This window comes from Aedes aegypti, chromosome 3, assembly GCF_002204515.2.
Source record: "Aedes aegypti strain LVP_AGWG chromosome 3, AaegL5.0 Primary Assembly, whole genome shotgun sequence".
NCBI classification, from domain to species: domain Eukaryota; kingdom Metazoa; phylum Arthropoda; class Insecta; order Diptera; family Culicidae; genus Aedes; species Aedes aegypti.
The window spans coordinates 148,291,732-148,310,144 of record NC_035109.1 but is presented as its reverse complement, the minus strand read 5'-3'; the positions used below and the strand labels follow the sequence as shown (position 1 = coordinate 148,310,144).

General features: G+C 44.6%; 1 protein-coding gene across 1 annotated transcript in view; it reads right to left on the bottom strand.

Annotated features, from left to right (window-relative positions):
- Positions 1-2,129: 2,129 nt before the first annotated feature.
- LOC5568217 overlaps positions 2,130-18,413 on the bottom strand; it is a 48,257-nt gene continuing 31,973 nt past the window's right edge. Inside the window, exon 3 of the mRNA XM_021851290.1 lies at positions 2,130-5,466. Within this exon, the coding sequence (XP_021706982.1) occupies positions 2,601-5,466 (2,866 nt within the window). The 3' untranslated portion in view covers positions 2,130-2,600. The remainder of the gene's footprint in view (positions 5,467-18,413) is intronic.

The following is an 18,413-nucleotide window of genomic DNA, read 5'->3' as shown; positions in this document are numbered from 1 at the left end:
TTTTATGTAGATCTTTTGAGTAATCAATTCGTAGATCTACCAAAGAACCAGTTTTCTCCACTTATCTTTCAACAGTTCGAAATTATAAACTCTTTGCTACAGAAACTCAATCCTAATAAAAGACAGAAGCGCTGGGATAAAGTGCCTAGGTACAATTTGGAAATATATTGCAGGAACCCCAGACGCCGATGATTTGAAATTAATCAATTCTTCCATTAACTATCTTGTCTCAAATAATACTCTGCAAGTCAAAATTAATCGGGAGATAACTCTTCAGTTGAAAGAAGTAGCTTTTAAAACAAAGGACGCAATTCAAATGTTCAACTCTAGAACGACCGAATTTCACGCAATAGCGATTTTAGAAAATCTTAAATTTTTATCACAAACTCTTGGTCAGATCTTGGACATTATAACGTTAGCGAAACTAGGAATATTAAACATTTTGATACTTAGCGATAATGAAACCACTACATTTATTCACGACTTAGCTAGGGAAAAGGTCATCGTATCTACCGCAGCAGAGGCCATATCCTACGCATCTACCTCCATCGCCACCAACCAGAGAGAAATCGCACTTCTGATAAAACTGCCTAAGCTCAACAGCAAAATCTATCGAAAGGTCCACGTCCATCCCATCAACCACAATAATCAACAGCTTCATTTACCAAACAGAAACTTCATCATACATAGCAACGAAACGTTCATCATCAAATCCTTGAAACCAATCATATTCAAACCCTCCGAAGTAAGATTGGACGATTCAACGTGCATACCAAGAATCCTACAAGGACAGTCAGCCATTTGTAACATCAGAAGACATTGTCTCCATAGATGATCAACACCTGCTGATCAATACAGCACGAAATTTTACCATGAGATCTGACTGTGGATTGTCAGAAAGAAACCTATCGGAATCTTACTTGGTATCCTACGATAACTGTAAGATCAACGTGAGTAACTTCATGGTAAGCAATAAAGTTCAACAGTTGACCGGAAAACCAATTCAGTTATCATTGGATGGTCTCACCATAACTAAAGGCCAACAAATTTTCAACATAAGTTTGGAACATCTGCACCACCTACAAACGGAAACGAGGAAAGATTTGGAGCTTATACGATTGGAGAACAACAGTTTCCAGTGGACCCCTTGGTCGATTCTCGGAACGTTTTCCCTCACCCCTATCGTAATCGGCTTGGCCATTCTTCTTAGTATTTTTGTCCGCAGGAAAACGATGAAAATCCAATTCAACCAACAACCGAGGGACGTACCAACAACAACCACCAAAACCAGGGAGATGACGTTTGGTTTCCAACACACGAGTTTAGAAGATATAATTCGGACGGAGCCTCATAACTAAGGCGGGTCGAGTTAACGACGTTGCTATCCGGAGTTCGATACATTCCAACTCGGCAGTTGGCGAAGTCAGCAGAATTCAGCCACATCGCAACGGCGATCGATAGGTCAGTCAGACGGACTTGGGACCCATCGCATGAGGTGCTGAGGCAGCAGTTATCGCGAGGCGTTCATCGGTTAGGTGTTAATTAGCTAGGTGCAATAAAGTTAGTCTTTTTAGAGTCGTAGTCAGGTTCACACCTTTTTTAAAAAGAACTCCTTCCTCCAAACTTTTTAACTCGTGTAACGTACGGAATGCAGACGGGGTGTAAACCTCGTTTGTGTCGTTATACAAATTGAAGCAAGTGGAAGTCAGTGAAAATAATTGCATGTCAGTGATAGGCATGGCCATTAGTTGAATCGTTATTACAATCAAACTCGTGGTTTGAAAAATTGTACAAAAATCAATGTTAAAATTCAAGTTTCAGTGTTTGATGTTCTGTGAAAATTTTATTCGAATCGGTCCATAAATAACTGAGATCTAGCTTACCAAAGTTGGTCATTTTGTATGGAAAATCGAAAAAGTTGCAAATTTTTTGTCCAATACAGTATGTTTCTTGGCTTACCTCATTGGACGGGATCGCAGAGCGAGAATAGGTTTGGTCATTAATTCTACCAAAAACGAAATATATGGCTGTAGATAGAGGAAGATCTAACGGTGTTGGTCCAGAGTTGGCGTTTGACGGGTTGAAGCCATGACTTTGTTGGCTGTACGCAGTATAAAGAGGACCTGTGAGCCCTGATCATTCGGGGCAACTGACGAAGTATAACCACAGACCAAAGCAGATGGAGCTCTACGATATCTCTCGGCGGCTTTTCTGTGCATCGCGTGAATATTTGTCGCGAAGGCGATCTTGAAAACTTCTTGAAATGGCTTGTAGATCGCCGCAGTTACTTTAAATCGTGTTGGTGTCTTCATATCGTAAACGTCACATTTGCCATCAATTACCGGTTTTTTATGTATCGTATTCCTCATAGGAATATATTTTGAGTCCAACTGAATCCAGTGTAACTTTGTTATATATACATCTCACTATTCAAACAACTGATTTTAGTGAGATTCAGTCCGGCTGTCTAAGCTTCAACATAAATATCCTAACTATAGTTATATTACAAAATAAATATGTGAACAACTTACCAACCGATCGCCTTCAGAATGGTGCTCCCGTACTCACTTCTTTCGCTTCTGAGCTTCCGACGCATACAATCATGAGAACGGATTGCTCCGTCGTTTCAACGATCCGAACTTTTTCTCCGCCTCGAGCAGGGTCTTCTCGTTCCGGATGACTTCGAATGGCGCGTGGAGGCGTTGGACAAGGCCAGCCGCTCCGCCACCGCTTCGATGGAGATGCTGCTGCTGATGCTCCTCGAGCGCTTCGTCCGACGGGAAATCCTCGAAGCTCATATTGCTGAATCCCATGTTTTTGCAAGCTTTGGATGATGGTTTTGTGCCGTTGTCCTCGTATCGTTCCGCTTCGGCGCCTGTGCCGTTGGACTTGTCCTTCTTGCTACCCTTGGTGGATACCTTCTTATAACTGCCTACATTAACTTTAACTTTTTGGCTAAGCTTTATTGGAATTTTCGACGTGTGGTTTCCGGCGGACCCCGTGCTTCCGCCTAGGATACCCAGATGCCCGGAGTCTTCCTTTCCGGGGGATATTTTGTGATCTTTCAGGGAGTTGTACTTAACTTTTTCTTTTTTGCTGAGGAACCCACCACTCTTAGAGGAACTCTTCACAACCGTGTCGCTGCTATCGTCGTATTCGTCGGACTTCAGCTTCCGTACATCGTCATCTTCGTCGTAATCCGTTAAGAAGTTGACATAGTTGTTGTCCGGAGAGATGCTGCTGACGCTTTGCGTCGGAATTTGGCTGAAGTTGACGTACGATGTTCGCGCGTTCATTGGGGGCTGAGTGGGCTGCTTTGGAGTGATTGGAGGTGCCGGTACCGGTTCCAATGGGATAACAATGGGTAAAGCTGCCTTCGCGTTTGGAATGATGTGCGTTAGTGCGATGGATCCCGATTGGACGGTAACCGTTGGAATTGGCGTGACTTCCGGCATAGGTCGGACAGCTACTATAGGGGGCGATAGGACTAGTGAGGGGAACGGTTCCGAGCCGAATAGATCGGTTCGGGTGTTGGGAGATCGTTGGGAGAATGCTACTACCGGTTCTGGAGCTACTGGTGCTGTAGGAAGAACCGGTGGAGGATCACTGGGTTCGGGTAGAGATCGGACAAGCTTGATGGGTGTAGAAGGGCAAAAGTTGTCCAAAGTTGGAGGTAGTGTCGGTGCTGGTATGGTAGGACAATTCTCAGGAATAGGGTTCACGTTAGGTTGATATTTAATACTGCTTCGCTTAGGAACTGCCGGTTTCTTGAAAGGAGCCATTGCGAATGGATCCAAATCTACTTCATCTTCTTCGGTCAATTTCTCCGATTCATCAGGCAAAGACTCTGGAGTAAAAGGATCCATAAGAACTTCCTCACCGCTAGTATTATTTTCCGGAGCAGATTCGTAATCTAGTTCATCGTCCAACAGCAAAGGTTTGTCCCCTTGTAACATATCTTCTTCGCCTGAATCGTCTTCGTCGATTACACTATGCTTCGAATCGTGCTCTCGTTTCTTGACCCGTACTCTGGTGACGATTCGACTGGTGTTGTCTTCGTTTGTCGTAACGCTTTCACACTCAGCATGATAGGCACTTGATCCGCAGGTCTTAATACTCTCACTAATACAATCATCTACGCTTCCATCGCCGAACGTCATTCTGTTGAGTTTCTTCGACGGTTTGCCAGCAACGGTTTTCCCATTTTCTCCTTCTTCTCCATCGGGAAAATCATCGTTTGCCCTCAGATCACTAGCCGACCCGATTGAATCATCTGATTCACCTTCCTTGCATTCATTATCTCCGACCGCGTCCTTGCCACGCTGCTTATCTTTCGATCTGGCACCCCTTGATCCCTTCTTTCCATCGTCTTTGCTCACAACCTTGCCCCGCAGCTTCTTTACAATCTGCGCGTTCTTGATTTGCCCTTTATCGACCTTGTGATAAACCGCTTGCAACTTCTCCGGTATGTTGTTCTCCACAAATTGCTTAAAGCTCTGCTTCTTCTGCCCTCCAGTTCCATCCGGATAATCCAAATCACTATCATCCGACGTAACATCATTCGAATTCAGCTTCTCATACTTGTTCCTATCGTCCAACGGCAATTTTATAAAGTTCGGCGAACCTTTCTCTCCACCGCTGATCAAATCGTCCAACTTAATTCCTAACAGTGCGGACTTGTCCAACCCCTCATCGCCATTCCCCTCCCTTCCGTTCTCTCCGTTCATCGCCCCGGGAACAGACGAAATCAAACTCTCCTTACCTCCACCTCCAGCGGAATGTCGCCACAAGACTCCGCCGCCAGCAGCTCCAGCTATTACTTCGCTCAGCTTCGAGGTCAGCTTTGAAGATCGCCCGGTTTTGTCCTTCACCCGTTTAGGTAGGGTAAACGGAGCCGACCCGAATGGATCCTCTTCCGGAACCACTTCTACTGTAGACGTCGGCAGCACACCGGTAGAAACGGCTTGCGTGAGGGTTGGCAAAGAGAACCTCTGTTGCTGCTGCTGATGCTGCGATCTTCTCAACCACGTGCTTTCGGATTTCATCTCTTCGGGAGAAGTCACGATGGACGTCTGACTACCGCCTTCCAAACGTAGCTTGTCGAACTCGGCGCCGAACAGTTGGTCCTCCATGAGTGTGGAGTTCGGACTAAAGGAGGATGCATCGCCGAATGGGTTCCACGTGGAGCTAGATACGGGAGATACTAGGGACTTTTCACTGTTGGAATTGCTTAGCACGTGATGCTGACGGCGGTGCTGTGATGATGAAGTGGACGATTTGGACTGATGATGCGCCGAGGGTTGCAAAGTTGTGGGACGAGGTCGCGTTGACGATGAGGACGACGAGGGTGGTTCCGGCTCAAAAGGAGATAGCAATGATAGCGGCGAAACAGCAGCGGATTTCTCTTTTTGTGCCGAAGGATCCACCGATGGTATCAGTAGGTGTTTGGCATCTGATGAAAAACGTCTGTGGAAATAAGAAATATTCAAAATCATTACACATTCATGATGAACCAAGTTATCGTAAGCACAAATAATTAACTCCAAATTAGCATCAAACATGCCTATAGGCATTATAATAGAATTACAAATGCTGACACGTCATAATAACAGCATGTTTACCAAATGAAACTCTTACTGCATAATAGTTGCTTCTAATTGCTTATGCTGATGCGCACAAGCAATAATTAAGCATTATAATGGTTCTATATTCGCATATAGACTAATCCTTGACCGTTTTCCCACAGCTTTGTTCGACCATTTAACAGTCAAAATGGCGTTCTAAGCTAAATTATTCAAAATCACATTAAACATTACGATTGAAAATCAATAGACTGTTTTTTTGTGGTATTCAGTTGGAGCTGCCTGACAGGTTTACTTGTCAAGGCTGAATCCTCGGTCTCTCCAGTTTCTCGATCGCCCCACTCTTCCAAGATCCTGCTCCACTTGGTCAAACCACCTAGCTTGTTGCGCTCCCCTTCGTCTTGTACCGGCCGGATTCGAGGTGAACACCATTTTTGCGGGTTTGTAGTCCGGCATTATCGCAACATGTCCCGCCCATCGTACCATTCCACCATTGACGACTTTCTGGATACTGGGTTCCGTTCTCACATACTACGCCAAAGATCGTCCTAAGCACACGCCATCCAAAAACTTCTAACGCTTGCAGGTCCTCTTCGAGCATTGTCCACGTCTCATGTCCGTAGAGGACTTATCTTATCAGTCTTATCAGCGTCTTGTACATGGTACACTTAGTACGGAAGTGAAGTTTTGATTTGCCAGACCGCAAGGTCTTGTGGAGTCCGTAGTAAGCACGACTTCCGGTTCCTCCAGCCAGCAGATATTTCGTCTTCGACGATTTACCTTCAATCCAATCCGATCTGCTTCACGTGTCAGCCTGATATACTGTTCAGAAACCACCTGGAACGTTCTTCCGACAATGTTCACGTCGTCAGCAAAGCAGATGAACTGGCTGGATTTATTGAAGATTGTGCCCGCATGTTCAGTCTAGTCAGTTTCCCGGGAAAACCATTCTCGTCCATAATCTTCTATAGCTCTTCGCGGTCGATGGTATCATAGGCCGCTTTGAAATCGATGAATAGGTGGTGCGTAGGGACTTGATATTCGCATCGTTATAACTTTTTTGTTTTTCAATATGTTTGCACCATTTTTTCACAAGTTCTCAAACAACACTTCTAGTTTAGGAATCCGTGTCGACATTAATCATCGGTGATCTGGTTTTGAGGATATTCCGTAGTTCCTTGGGGGACCGACATATTCCATATAAAATGTCTTTGGCGGCCATTTTGGTTTTGGCCAATTTATCAAAAAAAAAAAAATGTGGGCTATATAATGCCAGGTAATAAGGAGCTACTCTACAAAAATCATACAAATCAATTAAGAATTCTTGGAGATATCTGAAAATTACCTAATTACTTAATTAATCTGAATTTGACCAGCGTGGTTCCAGAAGCCTGCACCAAATTGCTTCATTTATTAACAACATACTCTCATTAATGTATTGTTCCGAATAGTCAATATTCGAATACGATTAAAATTCTTTTGCGGTAAAAAATGAAGCTGCCGGTAGAAGAGTTAACTTCACCTATTGTGGGAGTTGGCACGTCTCCCTCATCCGCCGTACTGATGAAGGCATTCCTCCTGCTGTCTTGATCTTCCTCATCTGCGCTGTTTAGGTGTTCATCGTAGTGCTGCTTCCACATTTCAATCACCTCATGTTCGTCCGTCAAGATACCACCATCCTTATCCCGGCACAAAGCCTTTGCGAGATGCATTGAGTTTCGTGTAGAACTTACGTGTTTCTTGGGAACGATACAGCTGCTCCATCTCTTCGCACTCCAACTCTTCCAGGCGGCGCTTTTTATCCCGGAATAGATGGGTTTGCTTTCTTCGCTTCTGTTTGTATCGTTCCACGTTTTGACGGGTGCCTTGCACACTTAATCGTAGAATTTCATTTCGGTAAACTTAAATGACGAATTCAGTCGGTAAAACATATTTTTACTGAAATCTCGTTCAATTTTGACAGTTGAGCGATGTTGACAGATGTAAATTGACGAAAATCGGTAGTTTTCATGAATAACTGATGTCGAATTCGTTTTTGAACCTAGGTTGGAACTGGCGCAACCCGTTCTGAATCACAGTTTCAACCCCAACCCGGTTCATGTTCGACCGAACCACATTTTGCTTGACGTTGGTTTATTTATGTGTTGATCACCGACCCAGTTCCTAAAAACGAAAACGACATGAGACTCGGTAATCCATTTTACCAAAACAATCATCAAACAAATATTTTTACTGAATTTCGGCAAAGTGCATCTGTCAAAACCGAAGACACAGAACTGCAGAAACCACCATGTGCTCGAAATATTTTGAAACGTTTTTGGAAAAGAGGAGAGCGCCTTTATGTAAGTATTCACATAATTTATTGTATTATGGCGTATATTTGTGCCTATAAATGATGTGAATCGTGTGAATGAACGAGTCAGGTTCAGATAATGCTATTTCTATTAAAATTTTAGGAATATTTCCCGGGAACTTCTACTCCTTGCAATGGAAGTGCAGCAAAAATGGTTGTGCTGCTAGCAATTTGCTTTTAAGGGGAAGCACAAAATTTCACATTTTTTTTTTGACGATTTAGATGTTTTCAGTTATTGGTACAAGTCACGATACATAAAATATTTAATTTATATAAACTTGTTTTGATTATTGAAATTTATGTGTAGTTTTTTTTCTTCTTCTTATTCTTCTTCAAAACGAAACAATAACCATTTACCGAATTTTGGTAGTGATGTGCCGAGATTTTCAGCAATGGATTGCCGATCTTTTCGTAAAATTTTGACAGCTGGATTGATTTCACATTTTTTAGTTCAATCGGTACTTTGAACTTTTACCGAGATTTTTGCCGAAATCTCAGCTGTTACACACTTAAACGGTTTCGCCGAGAACCCAACAGCTGATATCTCGGTAATAATTTGACGATTCTTGGTAAAACTTTTACCGAGATCTCGGTAAACGTTTACCGAATCTCGGTAACGTTCGCCGAGATCTCGGCAAAAAATTCGGATTGCCGAAATCTCGGTAAAATAAGTACCGAGATTCGGCGTTAAAATTTACCGAGCTCTCAGCTGTTAAGTTCTCGGCGAAAAATTTTACTGAGGTCGGTGAAATAATTTAAGTGTGTAGGTTCTCGGCAATTATTTTTGCCGGCCCCGGCGAAATAAATTAAGTGTGTGCTGCAGCATAATCGCCCGTGTTGCATTCTTCTTTTCCAAAACCGTCTGACACTCCTCGTCGAACCCACCGTTCCGTCGATTTCCTCCCACGAACCCAATGGCACCTTACGCTGCGTTATTAATGGCTGCTTTGAGACTACTCCAGCAGTCCTCAAGAGGGGCTTCGGTGAGCTCTCCCTCTTCCGGGAACGCTGCTTCAAGGCTTTCCGCGTAATCAGTTGTGACTTCGGGTTGCTTGAGTTGTTCCAGATTGTACCGTGGCGGGCGTCGGTACCGAATGTTGTTGACAACGGAGAGTCGTTGGCGCACTTCAACCGTCACTAGGTAGTGATCCGAATCGATGTTTGAGCCGCGATAGGTTCTGACTTCGATAATGTCCGAGAAGTGTCTTCCATCAATCAAAACGTGGTCGATTTGCGATTCAGTCTGTTGGAGTGATCTCCAGCTGTACTGGTACGGGAGACTGTGCTGGAAATAGGTACCACGTATGGCCATGTCTTTGGAGGCGGCGAAATCAATCAATCTAAGGCCGTTTTCGTTCGTAAGCTGGTGAGCGCTGAACTTTCCTATAATCGGTCTAAATTCCTCCTCCTGGCCAACCTGAGCGTTGAGATCTTCGATAACGATTTTGACATGGTATAACCATCCCTATACCAGGGCTGGTAGCAGTCAGACAGCAAAATAATAGTGACTTTAGTGACCAAAATGATCAAAAAAGTGACCAAATAGTGACCAAAAAGTGGCCTAAAAGTGACTTGAAAACTACAAGTATTAGTCTTTTTTTGCGTTTATTATAGAGGCTTTAAATTATTGAATTAATTTGCCTCTTAAAAAAGATTTAATTATTTACAATAATTCAAACAATTTCGCTCTTCTGAGAAACGCTAATAACTTTCCTTCTGATTTTCTGTCAATCTTCAAAATGTTTTTCATTGATTTAGCTAATCCTATTTTGTCTCTTAGACTTTTAAACTGATTACAATGGATTAGAATAGCTGTGTTCAACGAGCTGCTCGAACTTGGTTGCAACCACTTGCGAGTCAGCTTTTGGTGTTCATTGAGCCACTCCAACCTACTTCGAGTCGCTCGGGTTTGTGTTCATTGAGCCGAGTCCAACCAACTCCGAGTCGCTCGAAACAGGTTGGAAGCTAGAGTCCGAGCTAGTTCAACCAGCTCGCAGTAGCTCGTGTTTTTGACGTTTAAAACGTAAACATTGAGAAAAAAAAGCAAAATTCCGAAGCGATACGGATTGTTAAGTGCGCGAATTTTTTTTCACGTGGAATTCCGGTAAATTAGTAAAAAGAGTAAAAAGAGCGTTCATTGAGAAAGCAGCTTGGAGTTGCTCGAAGTAGCTTTGACAGTTATTTGTTGACAAAAAATACGAGCTAGTACAACCAACCCCGAGCAAGTTCGATCAAAGTCATTGAACACAGCTAATGTGTTCTATGCTGTTTTATTCTTGACACATGCTGCAGACTGGAGGTGATGTTTTATCGAGTATGTGACCTTTGGTGAGTCGACTGTACGACAACTAGGGAAAGTGTACCAGTTATGGACATAGTGGTTCCCAATTTGACCATATGCGAAATTCGGATAGCTTTCACATTTTTAATCTTTTTGAATGTTTTAACATCAAGATATATCGTTAATCTTACTGCTAAAACACAAAAAAACTTTTAAAAATGTTGAGACATTCAAATTATTACGCATGGCGAAATAGGGAATCACTATGGCCATAACTGGTACACCTACCATAGTTAAACATTTTTGTTCTGCAAGAGCTGATCTGTCGATCCATTTTGCAGTAGTAGGCTTAATGACTCTAAGCTGATTTTCAGTTGATTCATTCAGCCATGCTTCATGAAATTTTGAATAAACGAGATTTCTGAACCATTCAACTAAATCTTCTATCGGGGTACCTTCTTTTAGGGGTCGACTGATTCGTCCTCGTTTGGCTGCTTCGTCGGCGGCTTCATTTCCGACAATGTTGACATGTCCTGGAACCCAGACGAAAACTATCTCCTTTCCTCCAAGGTTTTTTTCGATGTGTTAGATAAAGGGAAAGTATTAGTCATTGACATGACTAGAAATGAAACTATGATCTAAGTGAATATTAACCATTCTACATATTAGGCGAATCTAGAATGTAGAGAACTGCAGTAATTTCAAATATTTCGTAACAGTTATCTGTCCGGGATAAGACTTGATTGTCATAAATGGTCAAAAAGATAACCTTTTTCGAGATTTCATTTATCATTATTTACGAGACGAACATTAGCTTAAAATAAGGTTACCATGTTATATCTCTGATTTCAGTTTAAAAAAATTAAATACATGAACTTTGGTAAACAAACTCGTGATAAAATTCTAAACAAAATTCCTGTACATGATGAACTTACTGGCAAGATTTTGAAGTAGAGATGCAAAATGAATTACTTAAAGCATTTCTTAACAAAGCTGTGTGTTAAGACGTATTGGCCTTTCGGAGGTCTTTTCAGCAAAAACTCGTCAATGTTCCCGATGAGATTAGCTCAAAGCTATAAATTTATTAGTTAGAGATAGTCGAATGGCATATTTCATATTACTTACATTTGGTCTCTTACTAGGCAAACAAATTCAAATTTTTATATTTAATATATTGTAATTCAAGGCGCTATCTGTAAATATTTAGTTTTAATAAGGATATAGTAATAATATAGATTATAATTCACTTCTTAATAAATGATTCTGCTTCCACATCAATCAACAATGATAAGCTGTTTCTCAATTCTTATTTGATTTGACAGTTCCCCACTCATTCGCATGGATGGTTTCTATGCGTTCGAGGGGCGCTTCGATGGATGCAGTCGTCGCAACATCCTCCCCCTCGTGTCGTGTGAACACTGGTTCGACGGCACCATATCCACGACGATCTGCTCCATGATGCCCGTTGCCTATATCACCATTGCTCATTGCAGGTTCCTGACGATCGCAGACATCCAAAACTGCCAGCTTGCACACCGCTCTTCTCTTCAACACCCCTGTAGGCGTCTCTACGTCTGCTAGTCGTACTGCTCCATCCTTGCCGGGATATGTCCGGGTAACACGACCACGTATCCATTGGTTCCGGATTTTCCCGTCTGCTATCATCACCAACGCTCCTACCTCGATTGGTGCAACCTCCTTGAACCATTTTGATCGCCGAGATATTATTGGCAAATACTCGACGGTCCAGCGAGTCCAGAAGTAATCCAACTTGTTCTGAATTAGCTCCCAACTGCCTTTCAGAGCGCTTTTTTCATCTACCGGCATCTTGATCGATTGTCGAACTCCATTAGAGCTAAGCATCAAAAAATGGTTTGGAGTTAACGACTCCTTCTCTTCGCTATCGAGTGGCAAAAAGGTTAACGGGCGCGAATTCACCATGTGCTCCGCCTCTGCCAGTAGGGTGATAAACGATTCGTCGTCCAACTTCCGCGACTCCGGCAAAGTTCCAATAGCAGTCTTCACGGATCGGACCATCCGCTCCCAACATCCGCCCATATGTGGGGCAGCCGGTGGGTTGAACCGCCATTGAGTATTCGTATCCGTAAAACTGCTGCCCAAGGTGTTGTAGATTTCTCGTAGTTCGTCGTTTAGCTCTTTACTCGCACCAATGAAGTTTGTTCCGTTATCCGTGTACACTTCTTGTGGCGCTCCTCGGCGAGCTATAAACCGTCGAACTGCCTTCTTGCACGAATCCGTTGACAGAGAATGCACTACCTCCATGTGTATAGCCCGAACGGTTAGACACGTGAATATCGCTACCCAACGCTTGACCGCACAACGACCGACTTTTACTAGATAAGGCCCGAAGTAGTCTATGCCTACAAACGTAAAAGGTCTCACAAAGGGCGTAATACGGAACCGAGGTAGTTGACTCATCTTCGGCACTTCCGGAACGACTTTGTAAATACGGCACCACTGGCAACGTTTTGCTACTGATCGAACTTGAGTTCTTAGTTTCGGCACGTAAAACTTCTGACGAATTTCGTTCACGATCGTTTCATTGTTAGCGTGGCGAAACTTTCGGTGGTAATAGTCCAACAACAAGCTTGTGATCGGGTGTCCCTTAGGCAGTATCACAGGGAACTTGGCATCGTATTCTACGTAATCTGCAGCAGCGATTCGACCATCCACACGGATCAGTCCGTGTTCATCCATTACAGGTGGAAGATTCGCTAACGAACTGCTTCGACACAGCGATTGTCGTTTATTTGGTGTCAAATGGCTGTTGCGCTTCAATAAGGCGACCTCATCTGGATAAACATCTGACTGAGCGTATCGCCAGAGAAATCTCTCCGCATTCCGCAAATCCTCACCACTTATACTCCCTGTATCTTCGAACGGCATTCTTTTCATTCGTTGCAAAAGCTTATTACTGAAACGGTGCACATACGCCATACTCCGTAGCAGCCGTTCGTATTTGGAGAATCGTGATATGTCGATGATTGTCTCTGCCACAAAGTGACTGCACACGTACGCTGGTCTCAGCTCTTCTTGCGTTTCGTCGATTATCTCGAACTTATCCTTCGGCCAACAATTCTCTTCACCATGCAGAAAGGCAGGACCACGTACCCAGCGACTTCCAGACTTGCAGTTTGGTCCTTTTCCCCACTTGGTGGCTTCATCTGCAACATTGCTCTTAGTTCCTAACCATCGCCATTCTTCAGCTTTGGATAAGCTTAAAATCTCATTGACTCGAAACGCTACGTACTGCCGATATCGACGGGTGTCGGATTTGATCCACGAAATGACAGTGCTAGAATCACTCCAGAAGTACGTGCGTGTGACTTTTATTGAGTGACCATCCTCGATGGACTTCCGCAAACGTGCACCAATTACGGCCGCTTGCAATTCTAATCGTGGAACAGAAACTAGTTGAAGCGGAGCTACTTTTGTTTTAGAGGCAACTAACGCACATCGTATCTGGCCACGATCTCGAACACGAAAGTAAGCAGCAGAGGAATATGCTTGTGCACTTCCATCCACGAATATGTGGAGCTCCAAGGTATCGTAACAGGCTGGACTGTATCCCGGAAAGTAGCATCGAGGTATGCGGACTTCGTTCACCTCCTTCAGAATCTGCATCCATTGTTTCCATCGTGCGAACAGAACTTCGGGAATTTGCTCGTCCCAATCCACTTTAGCTCTCCAGACGTCTTGGAGTAGTATCTTTCCTTGTACAACTAGCGAGCCAACTAGCCCCAATGGATCGTAGATTTTCATTACGAAGCCAAGCATTCTCCTCTTGGTCGGCGCAATCTCAGCATCCAGGTTGTCTTGTACGTTGATTGTGAAACAGAACACATCTTCGCACGGTAGCCACGACATCCCAAGAACCCGCTCGAAACCGCTCTGACTGTTCATCGAAAGATTTTTCACTGTTACTGGGTTCACTTCACCGATTGCTTCGAGGACTGATGATCGATTTGAAACCCAGTTGCGGATATGGAAACCAGCTTTTTGGTGGACTTTAGCCACATCCAATGCTAGCTCAACGGCTTCCTCTTCAGTGTCGACACTATCAAGATAGTCGTCGACGTAATGCTTGTTTTTGATCGCTGCCGCTGCTCTAGGGTATTCTTCCTCGTTCTCTGTAGCGTTCCGGTTCTTCACAAATTGTGATTGAGCTGGAGAACAAGTTGCTCCGAAGATAGCAACGTCGGACGCCATCGTCACCATCGGCTCCCTTGGAGAATTGCGATAGACAAATAACAGCGCGCTGCGATCTTCTTTACGGATTCCGACTTGAAGGAACATCTCTTGAATGTCGCCGGAAAACGCCACTTCCCGCTCACGGAATTTAAACGTTACAGACAGCTGCGGTGTTAAGAAGTCTGGTCCTTTCAGAAGCATCGTGTTCAAAGATACTCCGCCAACTTTTGCCGCCGCGTCCCAGATGACTCGTATTTTCCCGGGCTTGTTCGGGTTGAGTACCACGCCTAACGGAAGGTACCAGGTGCGTCGCGGGTCAAACTTCGACATTTCTTCATTGGTTACTGGGTGGATATATCCTTTTGACTCGTAATCGGCTATTTGTTGCCGCACGCTATCGTATAGCTGTGGATTCTTCTCCAGACGTCTCTCCAGGCATCTTAATCGACGCTCAGCCATTGGTCTACTATCCGGAAACTCAATTATATCATGCTTCCACAGTAGCCCAGTTTCAAATTTACCGCTCTCTGTCCGTACTGTTGTTTCTTCGAGAATTTGACGTGCTCGTTGCTCCTCACTACCTTCCAGGTTTGGGGCTATGGCTACTCCAAGGCTTTCCACAGAGAAAAACTCCTGGACGTAGTCGTGCAGGTCGTGGTCGAACGAATCTGTACATATGTGCATCTGACGGTGGTGGAATTGCTTTTCTCCCCCTCGTACACGACCACAGACGGCCCATCCTATACGGGTCTTTGAAGCGATTGGTTCTTGCTCCTTGCCTTCTCGAATCTTTACGGTGGTCAGCAGATGCGAATTGCTCAATCCAATCAGCAATCCAGGAACGGCCCTTTGGAAGCTTTTGACGGGAAGATGACGCAAATGTTCGAACTCTTTCGTTAGCTGTTCGAAATCCAACGTCTGTTCAGGCAAACCCAGATTCTCAACAGTGTACACTTCGGAAAGGTTGAAGCGTTTTTCACTCCCAGGCTCCGAAATACTGAAAGTTTCCAATTCCATTGTCGCAAGTTTTTTATTTATTCCGCTGGTCCAATGAATGCATAAGGAATGGGCACTCCCACTCATACCCAATTCGTTCGCTATGGTTTTCTCCAGGAGGGTTGCAGACGAACCATCATCCAAGAAAGCGTACGTGTTTACTGAGCCATTCTTCCCATACAGTGTCACCGGTAGGATTTTGAACAATGTTGAAGAAAAGGGCTGACGATGGATAGTCACAGTTGCATCGGTTGAGTTCACTGCTTGCTGGCATTGCTTTTTGGCTGGTTCATAGTGTAGCAGTCGATGGTGTCGTTTTTGGCAACTATTTATTCCGCAGACTTCACCTTCGCATGGCCAACGAGTATGGGAAACCAGACAACGGCGACACAGCCTGTTTTCCTTCACAAAATTCCACCGATTATCTATTGAAAGCTTCTTGAAGACTGGGCAGCTCGCAGTAGTATGGTTGTCAACGCTACATACTGGACAGTACTTACTTCCTTCGCTTCGTTTCCCTTTAGAATCTTGGATCTGCTCTCGTTGATCAGTGGATACTGGATTGGTAGCTGGCTTTGAATCCTTCCGTTCATACGTCGCGTGAGCATTCACGAAAGCCTTATCCTTTATCTTGACCTTTTCGTCTTTCGTAGGTTTTCCTGTTACGCAGAAGTTCGTAACTCCACTGGTAGCGTTCGTAACCTTCCTCATGTATTCACTGAATGAATCCAAATCAACCATGGGTAGATTCTCTTGGTGAAGTGCCCAGCTAAACTTAATATTGGCCGGCAGCTTGTCCACCAGCTCTTGAAGCAGGATAGGGTTGGAAAGATGGTTTGCCATTCCTACCGCTTTTAAATGACCACACAAATTTTGCACAGCCAAACCGAACTGGATAAGCGTCTCCAGTCTTTCTGCTTTCGGAGCGGGCGTACTACGCACTTTAGCTACAAGATTGTGCACTATCTGTTCAGGTCTCCCGTACAGCGTCTGAAGGGTGGAAATGATCAGTGGCACTGTAGACGGATGCAGGAGAAAACTACTAACAGCTTCCTTGGCTGCACCTTTCAGAGATCGTTGCAAACGTAGCAGGTTTTCTGAAGAGGAGTAGCCACATGCCTCGGTAGAATGATTGTAGCTGCTAATGAAAAGTGGCCATTCGATGGGGTCACCAGAGAAAATCGGCAACTCTCTCGATATGACTTGCCTTGCTGCCATCTGATGAGGTGTAGGGGCTTGTAACACCGGTTGAGGATAGGCGGACTCGAAGAGATCGAATTGCGCCGGTTCGGCTTGAATGAAGTCTGGCTGCCTTGGCCCTAACTTTGGAGTTACATATGGAGTCTGGGGGGATCCTACTCTCCTATACTGACTTGCAATACTTGGACACGGTGTAGGTCGATTCGGATTTGTCTCGTACAAATGACTTGTTTCGAAATGCTCCATTTGAGAACTACTTACCGGAGCCGCTGGAGGGTTAGTACTCACGGTTGAACCTTGTTGGCAAGTTGGATCCGTCAGTTTTCCGTGCTGTTCCGCAGTCGATGGTTGTCTGCTCTGTAGACGCAAAAAATCCAGCTGCTCAGTCAGATGCTGTTCCTTGGCCAGAAACGATTGCCTTTCTTCGTCACGCTTCACCTTTTCCTGCATGTACTGTTGTTCAATGAGCTTCAGTTGATTTATTAACTCCATTTCTCGCTTTCTCCTAACGTCGTTCTCCTTTTGATGTTGCTTTTCGATTACATGTTGCCTCGTTAGCATAGCCTCAATTTCCTGCATCCGCAACCTGTCCTGCTCCCGCTGTTCCTCGGAACGCTTCAACAGATCAACCAACTCCTGCTCGCGATGGTGTCGATTACGGGGTTCTTCTAATTCCTCTGGGCATTGCTGTTCACGAGCATGCTGCTTCCGCATCTCGCTTGTTTCGCGTTGCCATACTGCGTAGGGTAATGATGGCCCCATAACTCTCTTCACGATTCTTGGATCCGCATTTATTGGTTTTGGGACGAACGTGCTTGTGGGATTCGCTTCCTCCAGAAGACGAATGAACGGCTGTAAGTTCACCAACGGTAGACTGGGAACGTTTGGCTGTCGTTCTATATTATACTGTGGCTGAACTTGACGGAAATCATCTTCCGTCCCCGGACTTTCTCCAATGGAAATGCTATCAGTTGTACGAGGAACGGATTCAGCTTCCATGATTCCAGCTGGAGCCTGCTGGAGTTCGACGTCAGTAATTTTGCTCATGTCCACAGGTGTTGATGAACCCACAGGGTCTGCAGGTGGATTCGCAGATACCTGTTCAGGATCCTTTTGATTCAACGGAAGGATGAGCGAATCGAGCCTTTGTTGTTGGTCAAACCAAGCCTCTACCTTGTGTCGACTGCTTGCTTGACTTCGACTGCTACGGCTACTCCGCATACTCAATGCCTCCTCGTCTTGCTGGCGAAGCAATTCATGCTTCCGATCCAAGTACTCCTTTTCGCGTTCCAATTTTTCTCTCATCGCTTTTTCGACCAGCAACTTCTCGTTCTGCATCCTTTCATCTTCCAGTCGTTCCCGCAAATTTCTTTCTTCCTCTAACCGCTGAAGATCCCGAGCAATCTGCATTCTCTTCGAACTTGCACCACTCGATCGCCCGGTTCGCGTGCTAGCGGGTGGTGGTGGATCCAACGCTTTGCATTTCGCACAAACGAATTCACTAGACCGTGCCGTAACTGTATCCACTTTTGCACACGAGAAATGGTACCAATGCTTGCAATATCCGCATTGTACCATGTACAACTCCGCGCTATTGGGTCGTCTACACTCGGCACAATCATTATCATCGCCGTGCTCAATGTCAACCAACGAAGGTTCGAAGACTGTTGCAACTATCTCTGGAATGTTGAGTCGTGCACCGTCGTCACGGGTAGGTTGAGAACGACTGGTAGCCGCTCCTTCGGTGGCTCGAGTTTTCGATCGCGTCTGACGAACGAAAGATTTCTGC